This window comes from Ursus arctos, unplaced genomic scaffold, assembly GCF_023065955.2.
Source record: "Ursus arctos isolate Adak ecotype North America unplaced genomic scaffold, UrsArc2.0 scaffold_9, whole genome shotgun sequence".
In the NCBI taxonomy this organism is placed as follows: domain Eukaryota; kingdom Metazoa; phylum Chordata; class Mammalia; order Carnivora; family Ursidae; genus Ursus; species Ursus arctos.
The window spans coordinates 77,797,092-77,813,804 of NW_026623111.1; the positions used below are offsets into that span (position 1 = coordinate 77,797,092).

A 16,713-nucleotide genomic window follows, 5' to 3' on the forward strand; every position below is an offset into this window, starting at 1 on the left:
ATCTGCACCCAGCAGCACAAAGGTTCCTTTCCCCCTTAGAGAACTGATCAGAGCGAGGCTTCTCAAACTGTGCCTCCAAGACACACAGCAACAGCATCACCCGCGGACTTGTCCAGAAATGCACATTCTCGCGGCCCACCGCAGACCTACGAAATCAGACATTCTGGGGATGGCGCAAACACAGTAATTGGTTTCAACCAATTACTCCGGTTGATCCCGACGCATGCTCAAGTCTGAGAAGCACCGGATTAGAGAATTTTGTGACTCCCAGACAGGTAATGAAGAAAGACATAACTCCATGTAAGGTAGAACCAGTTTATTAATGACAGCCTTAATTACAACCACTCTCAAGTGTAAAAAATAAAGGGTGATTAATTAAAATTTAGAACTCACTTGGACTTGCCGTTTGGCCTTTCACTGGATGTGCCAAAGGGAGGGAATCTTGCCTGATTCAGATGGAGTTCACGGGAGAATGAGGTAATAAGACAAGAGTGCCAACTGTGAGGCTCAAGTCTTCTCCATGTTGGAATGACATTACAGAATGACAACTGCGTGGGGCAGAGATGACATAGAATCATCTTACAGCCAGAATGTGGAATGAACAACTCTTAACTATACAGAGACACGAGCACACACATGCAGTCATACGCACACCCACACGGAGACAGTTTTCAAAGACTTTCTGTCCCTTCTCTGAGCACATTACCATGTTCATCAGCCGCAGGGATGCAACATGGGGCTGAAGTAGAACACCTTGCTAAGTTTCCATAAAGCATGCTTGCTGGCCGCCCAGTTTTGTGTTGGCAAGTGGGTCATCACTGCAAAATACACCTGTGGTTTCCCAGCATGCCACAGGCTAATATCTGCTCCCAGGAGAGGGACATCCTGGTAGAAACCAGCTGGATTCAAATCTGGGGACAAAATTCATCCCTCCCCACCTTAGTGGGGACAGGGGTGAGTGGCAGCACCTGGAAGGGTTTCCCACGTGGGGTCACAGAACACCTGCCCCATCCATGCACTTCCTTCCCAAGTATTTGTGCTTTGTTACCGTGCTGATGGTTAGTCTGCACTAGGAGAACAGAAGGAGCTCTGGCCATGCACTTGTTTTTTTGCTTTTTGTTTTTGTTTTGTTTTTTAATGAAAGCAAACTAAAACCAGAATAAGGGAAAAAAAAAAAAAAACCAACGACATTTTAAGTCTTTTGATTATGTCAACACTGTTTCGGAATTAGGTTCAATTCCATTCAAAGAGAAGGGGGGGGAGGGACTGCAGACCAGGCCCCGAAGACTGACAGCGTCAAGGGATTGCTGAGTCCATGGAAGCACTGGCAATGGCACGGCTGGCCAGTCCATTCCCAGCCAGGGAGGACACGTCACAGCACTCAAGGCAGTGAACCTATGAAATAAATGCTGACCCAATAACGTTTATAAATGCTCGTAGGAAAGATGGCAGGAAAAGGGGCTGGTACAGTCGGATTCACAGGTCATGCAGGAAGAGCATACCAAAAAAATTAATATGCGAGCTGAGTTAAGAAAACACTTTCAGAGAAACTGTATCTTAGTTCTCACTTTTGGGAGACAAACACACACACACACACACACACACACACACACACACACACAAAAGCAGAACAAAGCCCAGAATATTCCAGTTTCCAAAGAATCCAACAACTAATTTGGTGGGCTGGGGTGAGGGGTGTTAATTAATACCTCTTCATTAACCTCATTTTCTCCTTGAATTCACTGATAAATAAAGCTCAGGCCTACTTAGAACAACGATCTATCCTGCTAAAATTCAGCATCGTGAGGTGTTCCGATGCCCTTACTCCACACACATGGCATACAGGACTTCCCTGAAAAGAGACACTCCAGGAGAGACCAGGCGCGCCCACCCACATGACTTGTTGGATGCGATCACAATATCTGAACCCAAAGACAAGCTGTTTTCTTCTTGGGATAACAGGTCCCTGAAACGTACAGTGAAGGGATGCAAAAAAACCCAAAAAACAAAAAAACAACAAAAAACAAAAAAACCCACAGCCCTCCCAGGTAAGGGTTGAGTTTTAGAAAAGATGCACTTCTTTAGGCCACGGAACAGAAAGTCCCTTCAAGGTGTGACGAAGAGCAGAAACCGCCTCTCCCAGCCCCCCGATCACTGAAGGAGAGAACAAGACTGTGTGTTCCACAAACGCAAGTACATCCGGGTCCCTCACCCTCCCTTTTTTTCCTTTTTGGTAAGTATCCAACCATCCATAAATTCACGGCTACAGTAGAGATTCACGGCGCAATGACTTTCATACTGGTTATCTTTTTAATTCTGTCAGTGAGCAGCATCTCCCAGCTGTACCCGCCCAAAACCAAGTTCTCGGCAGTTCCATCACGTGGGATCGCAGTGTGGATCGGCTGGGCACGCTGGAGGGTCAGGAAGGCTGGGTCTGTCCAGTGTCTTAGAGCAGTGATGCAGGGCTCTACCAGCTAGCCCTGACAGCTTCAATATCACTAACCAGATTCTGAGCCAGGCAGATCCCAAAAATCTGAGAAAGGAAGGGAAAGAGTCAAACAGTGAAACTCAACTTCAGTAGGCTTCTCCCTGGCCAATGAATCACCTTTTCCTTATCTTTCATTTTTTAAATTGATAATTCATACACCATAAAATATGTCCTTTTAAATATTCAGTGATTTTTAGTATACTCTCAAGGATGTACAACTACGACCCACTATCTAAATCCAGAACATTTCATTACGCTGAAAAGAAACTGTACCCGTTAGCAGGCATTCCCATTCCCCCACCCCTGGCAGCCACTAATCTACTTTCTATCTCTAGGACTTGCCTACTCTGGACATTCCATATAAACGGAATCATATAACATGTGGTCTTTTGGGGTCACAGAGCAAAATGTTTTCAAGGTTCATCCATACAGCAGCATGTACCAGTAGCTCAATCCTTTTGATGGCTGGAATAATATTACACTAGATGGATAAAACACATCTTGCTTATCCTTCGTCAGTTGATGGACATTTACACTGTTTCCACTTTTTGGCTATTATGAACGGTGCTGCTATGAGTGTCCCTGTACAACTTTCTGGTGAACAGGTTTTCAATCTTTTGGGGGAGTGGAATTGCTGGGTCTTATGTGAACTCCATTGAAGTTTGAGGAAGCACAAAATCCATTTCCACAGTGACTACTGTTTTCACTCCCTTTAGTAATGTACGAGGGTTCCCATTTCTCCACATTCTTGCCAACATTTGCTACTGTCCTCCTTTTGAATTATATCCATCCTAGTACGTGTGAAGTGCTAGGTCACTGTGGTTTCGATTTGAATTTCTCTAACATCTAATGGTGAGCATCTTTTCATGTGCTTATTGCCTACTTGTACTTTCTTTGGAGATATATCTGATTCAAATTCTGTGGCCATCTTTAAATTGGGTTTGTGTTTTTATTGTTGAGTTTTTCTGTATATATTCTAGACACTACATCCCTTTGATTTGCAAATATTTTCTCTCATTTTGTGGGTTGTCTTTTCTCTTTCTTAATAGTATCCTTTTCAGCACAGAAGTTTAAATGTTGATGAAGGCCAACTTACCTACTCCCTTTGGTTGCTTGTGCTTTTGGTACCATATTAACATATGATGAAAAGGCTGCCTAATCCAAGGTCACAAAGATTTACACGTACACTGTCTTCGAAGAGTTTTTTATAGTTTTAGCTCTGAGGTTTAGGTCCTTGATCTATTTTGAGTTAATTTTTATATATGGTGTGAGGTAGGGGTCCAAATTCATTCTTTTGTCTATAGACAACCAGTTGGTCCAGCACCATTTGTTGAAAAAACTATTCCCAGTGACTTGCCAAAAATCAACTGACCATAGATAGAGGTAGGGCTTCTTTCTGACTTTCAATTCTATTTCACTGATCTCTACGTTCAACCTTATGTACTACCTTGATCACTGCAGCTTTGTAGTAAGTCTGTAATTGGAAAGTGTGAGTTCTCCAATTTTGTTCTTTCTCAAGTTTGTTTTGCTATGCTGGGTCTGTTGCATTTCCACATGGATTTTAGGATGGGCCTTGTCCATTTTTGCAAAAAAGGCAGTTGTACTTTTGATAGGGATTGCATTGAACCTGTAGATCAATTTGAGGAGTACTACCACCTTAACAATAGTAAGTCTACCGATCTATGAATATGGGATGACTTTCCATTTATTTAGGTCTTAATTTCTTTCAACTACTGTGCCCAATTTGTGACCTTCTAAGAAAAGTACTATATCTCTACAAGATAAAAACCCCAGCTCTTGGGGCTCCTTAAGAGGGAAAGTGGGTGCTTCCTTCCCTCACTAACACTTTGACAAGGTGGTCCAGAGAGAGAAAGGGACACAGGATGTCTGTGAAACTCTAAAAAGTCTTAATCTTGCCACTGAGATCTCCTTCCGACCATCCCTGCCTGCCCCGCCTGTCACAAGGCAGTGATTACTTTGCCCATGGAAACACCGGAATGCCAGTAGGCAATTGCTGACCCAATCAATTTCTCCATCTTGAAAAGGAAAAAAGATTTCCTGAAGTATGTCAGGATACAGAATCTAAAATCAGGGCTTTAAATAAAATACAAACCAAACAGCTTACGTCTGTTCCCTAGCCCTCCGATGTGTCTTAAAACCTGTGACATTAAGGTGATTCAGCAGAGCTCCTGTCATGGGGAGGGCTCTCCCAGGGCATCATTTCCCTGTGACATCCATCAAGAAGCCTTGTCTTACCTGTAGCAATGCAATGCCTATGAAAATACCAGCCACGATGGTTAAATTGTCCTGCAACCACTTCTCAAACTGGGGCACACAGCCTTTCGTGTAGATTACAATCTGCTGGTCAACTTCCTTCACAAGGGAAGAGGAGAGCACAGTGTCACCATGCAAGTCCAAAAGCTCCTCCAACACCCTTTGTGCCAAGCGACAAGATGAGATTCCACTTACTGGTTTTTGCCTGGCATCATAGCCACACTGAGTGTTGATGACATCTTCCTGGTGGAGAAAGAAAACAGAAAGGTGAAATTCACTCAACAGCCAGCCCACCTGAGACTTAGCAGAAGATTCCTGTGAAGTGTCATTAATCGAAAGCGTACTTGGGCATGCAAATGTCCTAGGCACCAGGTTAAATAACACTTTGAGACATTATCCCAAGTAATTATCACAACAATCCTCAGAAGCAGGTATTAAAATATGCCCTCTTTCCCAGAAGAAGAAAACGGAGGCTCAGGAAATATATGAATAGCAAGCGCATTACTGACAACCTCCGGAAGCTTACGGGGGTTAGAAAACGGAGACATAGTAAAAGCCATGGGGAAACGGCACAATGACTATCTTCGTTTATGCTCTTTTACGGGAACTTTTACTTCTTAACCTATATACTTCCATATCATTTAAATGGTTTTTCAATGAGAATGCGTTACTTTAATAATTAATAACCAAAACAATGCCCCGACAACATAACACACGGACAGAGCCCCTGACCCCTCACAGGCCCGATCAGAAACATGGGTTCTCCTGTTTCAGGTTTGTTTATTTTCCCCCTCCGCAGGGTATGGGGTGGATTTTATTAGCTCGGCATTTGTGGAATGAGAAATCTCGACCCAGAGTATCTGTAGTTGGAAAGGGAGGCATAATGCCTTCTGACACTTCATAATTCTTCTGGTGGAATGTTAACACGGGGCAGCAGCAACCGGAGACAGAACAGTTTGTCCCTGCTGGTCAGCGCAAGGCCACCTGAGTGACACCCGGGGCTCTGTGCTGGGCGCTCTCCTGCCTCTCAGCCCTCCTCAGAGGGAAGCAAGACATGAGCCAGTGGGAAAGGTGGGCTTCCTGGCAAGGTCTCAGAGCAGGGGAGCACTGTCCTTTCTGATTCTCAGTCTCTTTCAGACCAAGAGTAACAGCCCAGAGACCCCTCTGAAGCCCTCAGAGAACCACTGTTCCACACCAAGACCATGACCCCTTTTCAAGAGCCCCAAAACATGCTCCACCTTGCATGGGGACACGGCCACTGAACTCACTAGCACCCTGGGCTCCGCTTGATTTCAAGAAGGGCGGTCTGGGGGCGGCTGCCTGGACCGACGGCCTGGGAGACCGAAGTAAGTGGAACGGACACGTGCAGAAGCAAATTCTCGCACTTGTTCTAACGCTCACTCCTGGCTTTTAACTTACAACCAGGCACTTGGCATTTTAAGTCATCCTACACACCAGTCACAGGATGTGACCCAAAACATAACCAAACCCACGGGGAAAGGGTTATGAACAGGTTTATCGCTTTTTCTTTTCTTAAATAAAACACAAACTGCAGTTATTATCATCGTTGCAACCGAGAGCCCAGGCAGCTACAGTCTTCCTACCTGGTAGACGAGCCCTATCGCACCTCAGACTCTTCTCCTGTCCCTAATGTTCTCCCAGAAGCAAGCCAGGAAGCAAAGGGTCACTGGCCCCCAGCCAATGCAGACTGCTCCCACCTAGCCCGTCCGCTCATAAGGAAGGAACAGACACTTCAGGCAGGCTTCCTGGGTCCGAAGCTCAGCTCCGTCACCTGCTAGCAAGGTGGACCTGGGAAAGTACTTAACCTCCACGGGCCTTCCTTTCACCCAAAGAGGGAAGATGATGGTGATCCTGGCAGTAGGAACGTTCTGAATTTTATTGAGTCAACTCACAAGAAGGCTGAGAATAAGAACCAGCGTGTGCTATTAAAATAATGTCAGCGAGGATCACTCCTCCTAAGAAGATCTGAACACTATGCCCCCTTTAGGGGCTGCAATTGGGACAAGCAGGTAAGAAGAGGCTTCAAGGAAAAAACCACTCTGCTCAGCCCCCCGCCCGGTGTGAGGCGCAGGGCTGGCCCACAGTCTGCGGGCGCCCACTCACCGCGGGGTCCTTAGTGCAGCAGGAGAAGGGCACGCCGCATCGCTCTCGACTTGCGTTGGAATCTGTGCAATTGAAGTAAATATTTAGGTTCCAATCATCAGCTCCAAAAGCCCCACAGCACTGCCACTAGAGCAAACAGGAGAGAATTAGGACATCTCGACTTGGAGGCGCCTCCACTCCCCACCGCCAAACGACCGCCACCCCGCTTCCGCCAGCTCTAACCTCCTCTTCTGTCTCAGAATTTACTTTTAAACCAAACTAAACCTAAAGGGCCCCTATAAAAGCTTCCCAAATGACTGAGGCTCAAGACGCGTAAGGGTGTGCTGGCAGCTGATTTAAATGACTGAGGAGGCCCACGGGGTCAGGTGTTGGAAGGGAGGACAGGAGTCCTGCAGGAGCCTCAGTCAGAACAAGGTCTGCCTGGTGTGAGTGCCTGGAGGAACATTCTAGAAGGATAAACAGGACACTAAACTGTGGTAGTGTCTGAAGGAGGCTGAGGGTGGGGGAACTAGAGGCTTACTTTTTAAAAACTGTGTTCTCTGCAGCCTTAATGGTTTTTTAAAAATCCTTTTTATTGCAGTATAATTGACATACAATAATCTGCACATATTGAAAGGGTACAATCTTGTAAGCTTTGACATATGTATACATTGTGAAACCACCACCACAATCAAGACAGGGAACATACTCATCACCCCCAAAAGTTTTAAGGGCTTACTTTTCATTGTATATCTGTTACTACTCTGAACTTTTTTTTTAAGAACATGCATTTACATTTTCAACTTTAAAAATTCCATCATCTAATTAATATCTATATAAAATGAGCTGTTAAAGTCAGTGAGTCTCAAAAGGGCCTGATTCAAGGACGGGCTGCTCCAGAGGCCCCTTCGTTACTCCCCCTACTGACGAGCTCTACTCTCTGTCACGTGAACACCAAGCCTTGACCACTTTCGGGCTTTCAGGACCACAAGCTACTTCCAAACATTACACTCCAGGACAGAAAAATAAAATCACATGAAACAACGGTATTTCCATATGAAGCAGACAGCACTTCAAGAGGACGTGTATACGCATGTTCTCCCAGCTCGTCTGGTCCTCCGAGGGCTGGGCTCGCGCATCTCCAGGTCTGCCTACAAAGCTTCCTCAGATCTGTCATGCAAACCAGTGAGCAATAATACCTGGCAAGGTGTGAGCTTGCATCCATTATGACCTAACAAGACAGTGGGGTCTGCCGAGGTGAACCAGCGCTGAATTTCACACCTGACACGCAGCTCGCTCCCGGGCACTCGGGGCACTTCTGAGTACCCGACAGAGGAGGGCGCTCCCCTCGGGCAAGTGCCCACGCAGCCGTCTCCTCCCTTTATCAGAGGGGACCCCCACCTCCCTCTGGAAAGCTGTCCATCCCAGAAACAGCCACTGGTCCCCTGGGCTTCTGTTTGCCCGCTGGTCCTGCCGCAAACAGTTAGGTCACAGACACCACTGTCTAATTTCTCAGGGCATGCAAATAAAGACCTTCGCACCCGAGGTCAGTAACACTTTGAGCCTCATAGAAAACCACGTACATGTTATTAGAGTGTACTAATATTCGCAGGAGTGAAACAGCCGCTGTCATGATTTCTATTTTCCTAGTGGGGAAACAGGGCAAGGTTCCGTGAGCCCACGGCCCCGTCGCTAATTAGACTTTGGCACTAGATCTGTATTTCTGACCATTTTCCATTTTGAGTCACACAGGGTATCTGCGACTTCATTTGCATGACGGGGACGTCACCTGCTAACGTTGGGAAACCTGGGGGCGGGGGAGGTGCTGTGCTTAGCAGGTTTTTCACATGTCAGAAGCCACCAGGGCTTAGAAGTCGCTCAATGTTCGGTCGTGTGGGACTGCGTGTGCTATGACATTTGGATAGGCATGTTTCAGGAACTTTGTGGACAAATACTCTATCGCTGAACGTATCGTTGGGAGCCGCGAAGTGTGGAGGATGCCCAAAAGGGGGCAAGGAACAAGGAAGAATCCACATTAGACACCACGTAACCCGTGACACCTAGAGCGAAGCAATACTCTGCAGGTGTTGACGGGAAACAGTGTGTGTGCTTACAATCTCGTGGCTCGAGAGGTTTTCTCTGTCCCTCGGACTTAGGAGAAATTGAGATCAGTGAAAATAGAACATTTCCACTTAGGGTATAAATCATGGAAGTCATCAAGCAGGTTAGAAAAGAACGAATACACAAGAAAATCAACAACAAAAAAACCCCATGTGGCAAAGTCAGAGGTATGTTCCAGCTGGCGCGGGCAGAAGCCGGGAGTAACGTTCATTCCTCGAGGAGGCTTTCAACTTAAAAATAAACCAAATTTAAACTTACATATTCCTGCGTGAAGTCTATGAGGTTCTGCAAATCAATGTCATCTCTGTACGCTCTGATGTTGTTGTTTATAAAGAAATACAGCTGGTCTTTGATCCAGTCTTTGAAAACAAATGCCAGAACCCCAGCAGTGAGCTCCAGGAAGAAAATAATTCCCAGGAACACAGAAAACTAAGACAAAGGACACACAGAGAACAGTTAAAAGGGCTATTTTGATCATATATAGTTAAATGGTCCCTTCTAAAAAGGTCTGTAATTACATTGGGTTGTTACACGTGTCCAAAGCTTATAATCTTCAGTTTCTTAAGATTCATTAAGAGAATATTACACTCCAAGAAAGGTTTTTAAAAAATCGTTCATAATCACATTTTCGGGGTTCTGATGGTCCGTTTGGTAATTAGACAACAAAGCCTATAAGCAAACATGGATAACAGGAATCTCTCATTAGACCCACATTAAGGCCTAATGAGTTTCTCCGGATTCACGCACTGCCAGACGCTTGAACAATGACCCGCCCCTACCTCTAGTAAGCTCTCGTAATGTTGAGAAACGATCCCAGAATTTTCAGATCAACTGTCATTTGTTACTATGGCCTTGATTCTGTATGCAATACAGTCCTTTTTTGGATTCAGACACTGCTTTAAATCCCCTTTGCACCTACTTTACAGGGTCAAAGAGGAACTTTGGGGGGGTGACTAGGACATGAAAATCATTTCCCATCATGAAAACAGAATGAAAACTGGGTTGGAAGCTTTCTTAGGAATGCTAGCTGTGCTCCCCCTTCTTTGTAAATACCAGCGTCAGAAGATTTTAAGTAACATCCCCCTGCAGCCGAAAGCAGACTTCTGGCTGATGTGGACAAGAATTTACACAGGAAGGCTGGGGGTGCCAGGTAGCATGGTGACTGCCCATAAAGCTGGAGAAATTCTCCTTTCATCTCGAAGGCTCAGAAGAGCCTCGACTCAGTCATACCAACGCACTGTTCACACCCACGGTTCCTTCCACTTCCTATCACCCCCACACTCTTACTCTTTCCCAACTTTTTTGCTGAAACAGATTATGAGAAATGAGGCCGTGAAGGACCAGGCAAGCTTCTGGTGACAAGGACAGAAAGGGGGACACTGAGGCCACGGTTGCTCAGCAGAGCCCGTGGCGGCTACAGGACTTGAGTGGCCGAGGAGGCACAGGGGACTAAAGCTGTCCGCTGTTTCTACGCTCAGCAGGCAGACATTAGCAGCCAACCGAGAGGAAAATGTGCTGGAGGAGTGGTGCAAAGAGAGTGCAGTTACTTATTAAAATAAGAAAAAGACAAAAGATGTGAATTCCTCCAGCAAATATCCAAAGGACCCATAATAGATCAGGTCCTGGATTTGGTAGGCTTTGCAGATGCAAGGATGGGTAAGACAGAATCCTGCCTCCAGAGACCCCACAGTCTTAGCTGCCGTGGGGGGGGGGGGGGGATAGGGACCGGAGAGGGCAGTGGGGTGGGGCCATTTCGCATCAGATCTCCGTGTATCTGACAGTGTATATCCAGGGCGCCAAGTGCCGTTCTGGGAGGGTGGGCATGAGGGGAGCGGTGGAAGAAAGAAATAAGTGCCTGGCAAAGTCTAGGACTCCAAGGTTTGGCTCTAATTTAGACCCTCCAGAGCTCAGCCCTTGAGGTTCCACAGACCTCCCCCTGGTTATCTGTCCTGGATGGATTCAGTAGAAAGAGCACCTAAACTATCATCAGTGGTACCAATAACTTCAAAGTAAGATTTCCTCCATCTAGAGAAAAGGACGGGAAAAAAACGATCACTTTTATTCAATACCTACCCCATAGCGTAGAACAACTCCCCTCCCTTTATTAGGTACAGAAATACAAACGTTACCATGCTATACCAACGTGAAAACCAGAGCCAGCTCACGTCCACGTGCCCACAAAACAGCGCCGCAGAAGTCACGCGAGATTTCGATTCAGTGTTTGTCCTCACCACCATAAAGGTCAGGCAAGTTCATTTTCCAGCTACCCTGGTAAAGTTTTTCTTAGTGCTATATGATACAGAGATCAAAAATTGACTTCAAATTAAATTCTTATCGACTATTTGGCAGAAACCCGTGTGCTCTGGCCCTGTGACCTCACTTCCCCCATGTCCAAAGGTGCGGAGACTGACTCGCAGACTCCGTCTTAGGGCCTCCGTCGACCGGGAAGCTCCGTTTCCATTTCACATTCTCCTGGCTCTCAGACTTCCCCTCAGCAGACCTCCTCGCCTCGCGGCCTCAGATCTCCGGGGCTGTGAAAGGCATGCTGACATTCACTTACTTATTTCATAGCTCCTGCTCAAAGAATATTCTGGGCCAGTTTTTATTGTTTGTACTAAATAGAGAAGCCATTTTAAATATTACCCGTGATTTTCAAAAGCCAAGAAACAATACAATTTTCTTCATTCCCAACATGGGACTTTACAAATTAAGGTGCTGATTTAGAGAAACGGATCTATTTCTGCCTGTTCACTCTGGTACCTTCAACGACAAACACAACAAATTGTATTGAAGGGACTACGCTTATAAACTAAAATATATTCAAGGAAATCCCATTAAAGGGGATCCCATATTTGGAGGCATGGAGGCTCTAACTGGTAAAATAGTGGCAAATGGTTAAGTATTATCCAGGGCAAATGGTTACGTACCATAGAAAAGCTGAGTGAGGTGAGCCCACACATTTTGAAGGATCTCGTGCCAAGAAGACTGGCAGGTGAGGATCGGGGGCAAAGCTCTCCTGGGGACGCCACAGGTCTCTGATTAGGTGGGCAATGAAGTAAGTGTGTGTGTGTGTGTGTGTGTGTGTGTGTAAAAAGGGAAAATGGGAGATAAGGCCAATGGAGTGTTGGGAAGCCAGCTGCTCCCACCACAGACCAAGGTAAACAGAACAGAGAATCAACTGCTCGCTCAGTTGTATGGAGGCCCAAGTATCCCTCAGTTTCCCTGACAGCAGAGTCATGTAAACTTACAGGTTAAACACATGAACTTCCAGGTGAGATTCGCTAAAACCTCCTCTGTACCAGAGCTGCCCAAATTTGAAATGGGCTACCCTGGGTGGGGTATGGTGCGTGCATGCTCCTTAGGGATATTCAAGAAAGAATGCCAGACGACGACGTGGCAGAAGTGCTGGGGAAGAGAAGCGCGCACGGCGTGCGGTGCGGACTAGTGCTAACACAGGCTCTGCTTGTCAGTGAAAATGGCCCTGGACCATGCTGAGCAGGATTCTAGGAACAGGTGACAGGATCCTACTCCTGTCGTCTAGAAATCCCACCATCTTGCCTCACCACACAAAGGAGGATTTTTTTCTTCTTCATCCTTTCCTGTTTTTGGAAAGGGGAGCGGACGCTGTGCAGAGGACATCGACACAGAGCCCGCCACAATGCCAAGCTCCAGAATGACCGGTATCCGGCTAACCTTTGGCCACACTTACCAAACCTGCCTCGGATACGTACGTGGAAGCAGGGCCCGTTCCATCCTCCTCTGGAAGGAATCTCCAAAGGAAAGGCTTTCTCATTCTCTCCTTTTATTACTTATCTGCCCCCTGGTAAAACTCCTCCTCCAAAAATATTCATGCGAACAGTGATCACACCAAACTCCCTGCAAAGGATCTAATAAATGCTGCTGATCATACAAAAGGAGAACCCTGGACTGGCAGAGAAGAAGGAAGACGCGCCTCTACTGTTTCTCCCGCTCACCGAAACCTATGATTTAACAGATTGCATCTGAATAGGCCGCAGCCACTGGGCTTATGCCTGGTTTTTCTAAACCAACCGTATGAACAGCTCCCTACTGACTATGTGCTTAAAAGAGGAGGAAGAAAGCACCTAAAGGAAGAAAACTATACATATACCTACCTCAGTCTAAAGGCATTTGAGGGATTGGAATGCAAAGTCCTGACACAGCCATGCAAAATCTCCACGGATGGCACGGGTTGGGGCTGGTACTTCCATTTTTAAGGAAGCATGGGGGGCGGGGGGGGCAGTGATCTAGAGAGTTCTCCGGAAGGGAAAGCATTAACTGGGCCATATTGTCACTGTGTCTCTGGCAGAGCCACCTCGCCTATAGAGAGGGTGTCTTCCTGTGATAAGATGGGAGCTTGGCCCTCGGCCGCCGGCAGAACATGATACTCACGAACTTGAGAAGGAACGTGTTTTCCCGCAGCGCTCCAATGCACCCTGCGAATCCCAAAATGAACATCACTCCTCCCACCACGAGGAAGAGCCAAACCGGGTCAAAGCCGCCGAGATCGGTGATAGAAGAGATGTTGGACAGAACTCCCTGGGGACAGAGAAGCAAACAACAGGGCACTAGGACGCAGGGACAGTTTTTCAACATGGAAAGATTATTACAATTGTCTTTTCTCCTTGCAAAGAAAAACTTCAGAGGTAATCTGATTGTTAGGTGGGATTAATACTCAAGAAACACTGCAAAAAATAAATAAAACCAAACAAACCTACTTTCTTTCCAAGGTGTAGATGGGTTTGTATTTTTGGCAAAACTGTATAAAGCAAAGAAATGACCTCGAGAAACGGTCATCAGACCCTGTATGGAGAAGATGTGATATTACGTTTGTCTTCTACGTCCCAAATGAAAGTGGTCATGGGTAAAAAAACAGCGTGCAAGAAAAACACACTGCCCAACACCCAGGAAGAGAAGTCACCTTTCAGTGCCCGGGACAAGCAGGGGTCAGACAAGTGTCTGCTTCAAGCCTGAGGCATTTCTTAGGGAACAAGGGCCGAGCTAGACGCTGCAGGCTGACACAGCGGCCAGTCCCAGCCACAAGGCCCTGAAAGTTTTCCAGGGAAAAACCGTGCCTCAGGATCCCCCTCCTTCCCAGGAGACTCTATCAGGCTCAGATGCCCAAAGCCCACTTGGGCGGTCTGTGCTCACGGCTGTCCCCTCTTGAGTTATTAAGCGTATTCCCTTACCACTGTTTTTTAAGGACTGACACTTAAATGATTCACAAACCCGGAGTTACTCCCTGGCTTTCCGCCCTTCTACTCTCCTGCCAAAGGAACCAGAGTGCTTTCATTTCTCTATGAACATGCTATGGTTTTTTTTTACAAAAATAATTTCTCCCTCAACCATGATACCAGGTCAAATACCACCCAGAACCTATGTTAGAAATTACGAGATTTTTTTTCCCTCTAAAATACAAGGTGCATATTTGCTATTCATTCCTACAGAGACAGACTACTGTTACTTTGAAACTGTGAATGTACAGGAGTCTTAAATACCCAGTATCACCAATATTTTATTTTCTTATCTTATTAAATTTGTTTTGAACTCTCAAAATACCCCAGAGTATCACGGTATAGTTTGCTGTGAAGTCTTAAATCGTTTGTTTCAAAACACTCCCAACAACCTGAAAGAACAGAAATTATTTATCTGATTTTATGTATACTTTAAGGAAAATGGAACCCAGAGAGGCTTGGTGACTTGCTGGAGGTCACACAGCTATATATTGATTTTCTGAAACCAGAGCAGAACGTCTACTTCAGTGTTCTTTCCCCACCAAGTGGAAGCCATGTATCTGCTTCCCCGCACTTCCCAGTCAGACTGGACCAACACCTGAGTTTAGGAGTTTTAAGTTTTATCCATTTTAATTAAAGCTGTAGGATCATTCGGAAAAAACATCTTTTGTTTGTTGGGTTTTTGTTTCTTTTAGGGGGGGCATTAACTTAAGAGCAATAATAGGATATTAATAATAGAACACATATGAGAAATAAAGAACTGTTAACATGTACAATTTAAACCTTACAGGAAAGGCCAAAGGTTTAAATAAAGTCACAGATGAAGGGTTGAAGGATTAGGGAAGCAGTTAGGAATGTAGGGTGTGTCCACTAACTTCTGAGGAGACGTCACAAACACAACCACACCCTTCGTGAGACTGCTCGGACCAATGGTTTGATCCAGTGCTGTGCTTCTTAGATTTCCAAGCTCTGAATTATGAATACTCCGGGGAGGGGTGGGGGGCACACAGAAATACTGTTACCGAAATTCTCCACCTACACAGATGATACTAAGAAAAACACTGCTGGAGAAGTCACACGAAATCCGGGCAACAGTGGTGAGGAGCCAGTGTTGGAAGGAAATGAACCTCTCCCCCTAGAATGCCTTTGAACACAGGTGTTAATACCTAAAGTCTTAAGGTTTTGGACCCGTTCAGCCAGGGGGAAAGACGATGTTGGAGGGTACATGATAACATTCTTAAAACTTAAAAAGTTAACTTAATTATGAGAGAAGGAGACTCCATTTCCTTGGCACTAAGAAGAGGCAGGAGAGGTGGAAGTGACAGGAGGCGATGTCGGCCGGATCACAAGGAGCCCTTTCTGACAGCAGCAGGTCTCCGGCGATGGATCAGAGAAGGCTTCCACTCATGGGAGAGCCAAAGCCACGAGCCTTTGTCAGTCGTGCGGTAGGACGGATTCCCAAACTGGATGGGACATTGGGACTCAATGACCTTTAGGTTCCTTACAACTTTAAGACCATTCTATGATTTCACCCACTTTTAATGGGCTTTTTGTGACTCACACTCAAGTCTGAGCAAAGATGAGATTGTTCCCAAACACTCTTCCATGAGCTATGGCTGGACACAAAGAGGTCACGGATAAAAAAGGCAATTATCTGGGCAACTCTGGCCAAGCAAGTCAGGCACCACCAGGAACACCGGTGTCTCACACACCGAGCTATACCCCAAAAGGCTACAAAAAAAAATATGATCTACGGGACACCTGGGTGGCTCAGTCAGTTAAGTGTCTGCCTTCAGCTCAGGTCACGATCATCCCAGGGTCCTGGGATCGAGTCCCACATCGGGCTCCTTGCTCGGTGGGGAGCCTGCTTCTCCCTCTGCCTGCTGCTCCCCCCTGCTCGTGTGCACACGCTCTGTCTCTCTCTCTGACAAATAAAATCTTAAAAAAAAAAAAAAAACGATCTCAACTGTCAGTAGATTCCTGGATCATCTGTCCTCTCTGTCCTCCTTTGGAGGAGGAGTATTCGGCTTTGCAGACAAACTTATTTTCATACTTTCACTCTGTCCGGCCTACAGGGCCAGCTTCAATTGAGGGGCCTGCAACCATTTCCATGGAAACAACAATCATTTGGGGGCCTAGCTGGCCTGCAGATTCTACTTTTAATCCTAAATTCTGGCAAAAGGCAGGGCTGGAGACAGATCCTGAGTGCTTGGGGGAAATAATATTCTGCAAAGCATGAAAAAGACTACCGAGAACTTTATTTTTAATGGATTCAGAATATGCCCAGGTCGTTATCAGTTGAAAACTAACTCAAATCTTCAAACCCCAAGTTTTTCCTTCTCCTCGGGATTAGGATTACTTACCTAGACGGAGCTGAACAAAAGACTGCCCTCCTTTCCCCGCGCCAGGTCTCCCGAGAGCCCCTGAAAAGCAGTCTTCCTGCTTCCAACTACACAGAGAGATTACAGAGGCCTG

General features: G+C 46.1%; 1 protein-coding gene across 1 annotated transcript in view; it reads right to left on the reverse strand.

Annotated features, from left to right (window-relative positions):
• Positions 1–301: 301 nt before the first annotated feature.
• TSPAN5 (tetraspanin 5) overlaps positions 302–16,713 on the reverse strand; it is a 157,638-nt gene continuing 141,226 nt past the window's right edge. Inside the window, exons 3-8 of the mRNA XM_026509682.4 lie at positions 13,397–13,543; positions 9,245–9,415; positions 6,887–7,012; positions 4,958–5,005; positions 4,745–4,861; positions 302–2,533 (exon numbers count right to left, since the gene is read on the reverse strand). Of these exons, the coding sequence (XP_026365467.1) occupies positions 2,468–2,533; positions 4,745–4,861; positions 4,958–5,005; positions 6,887–7,012; positions 9,245–9,415; positions 13,397–13,543 (675 nt within the window). The 3' untranslated portion in view covers positions 302–2,467. The remainder of the gene's footprint in view (positions 2,534–4,744; positions 4,862–4,957; positions 5,006–6,886; positions 7,013–9,244; positions 9,416–13,396; positions 13,544–16,713) is intronic.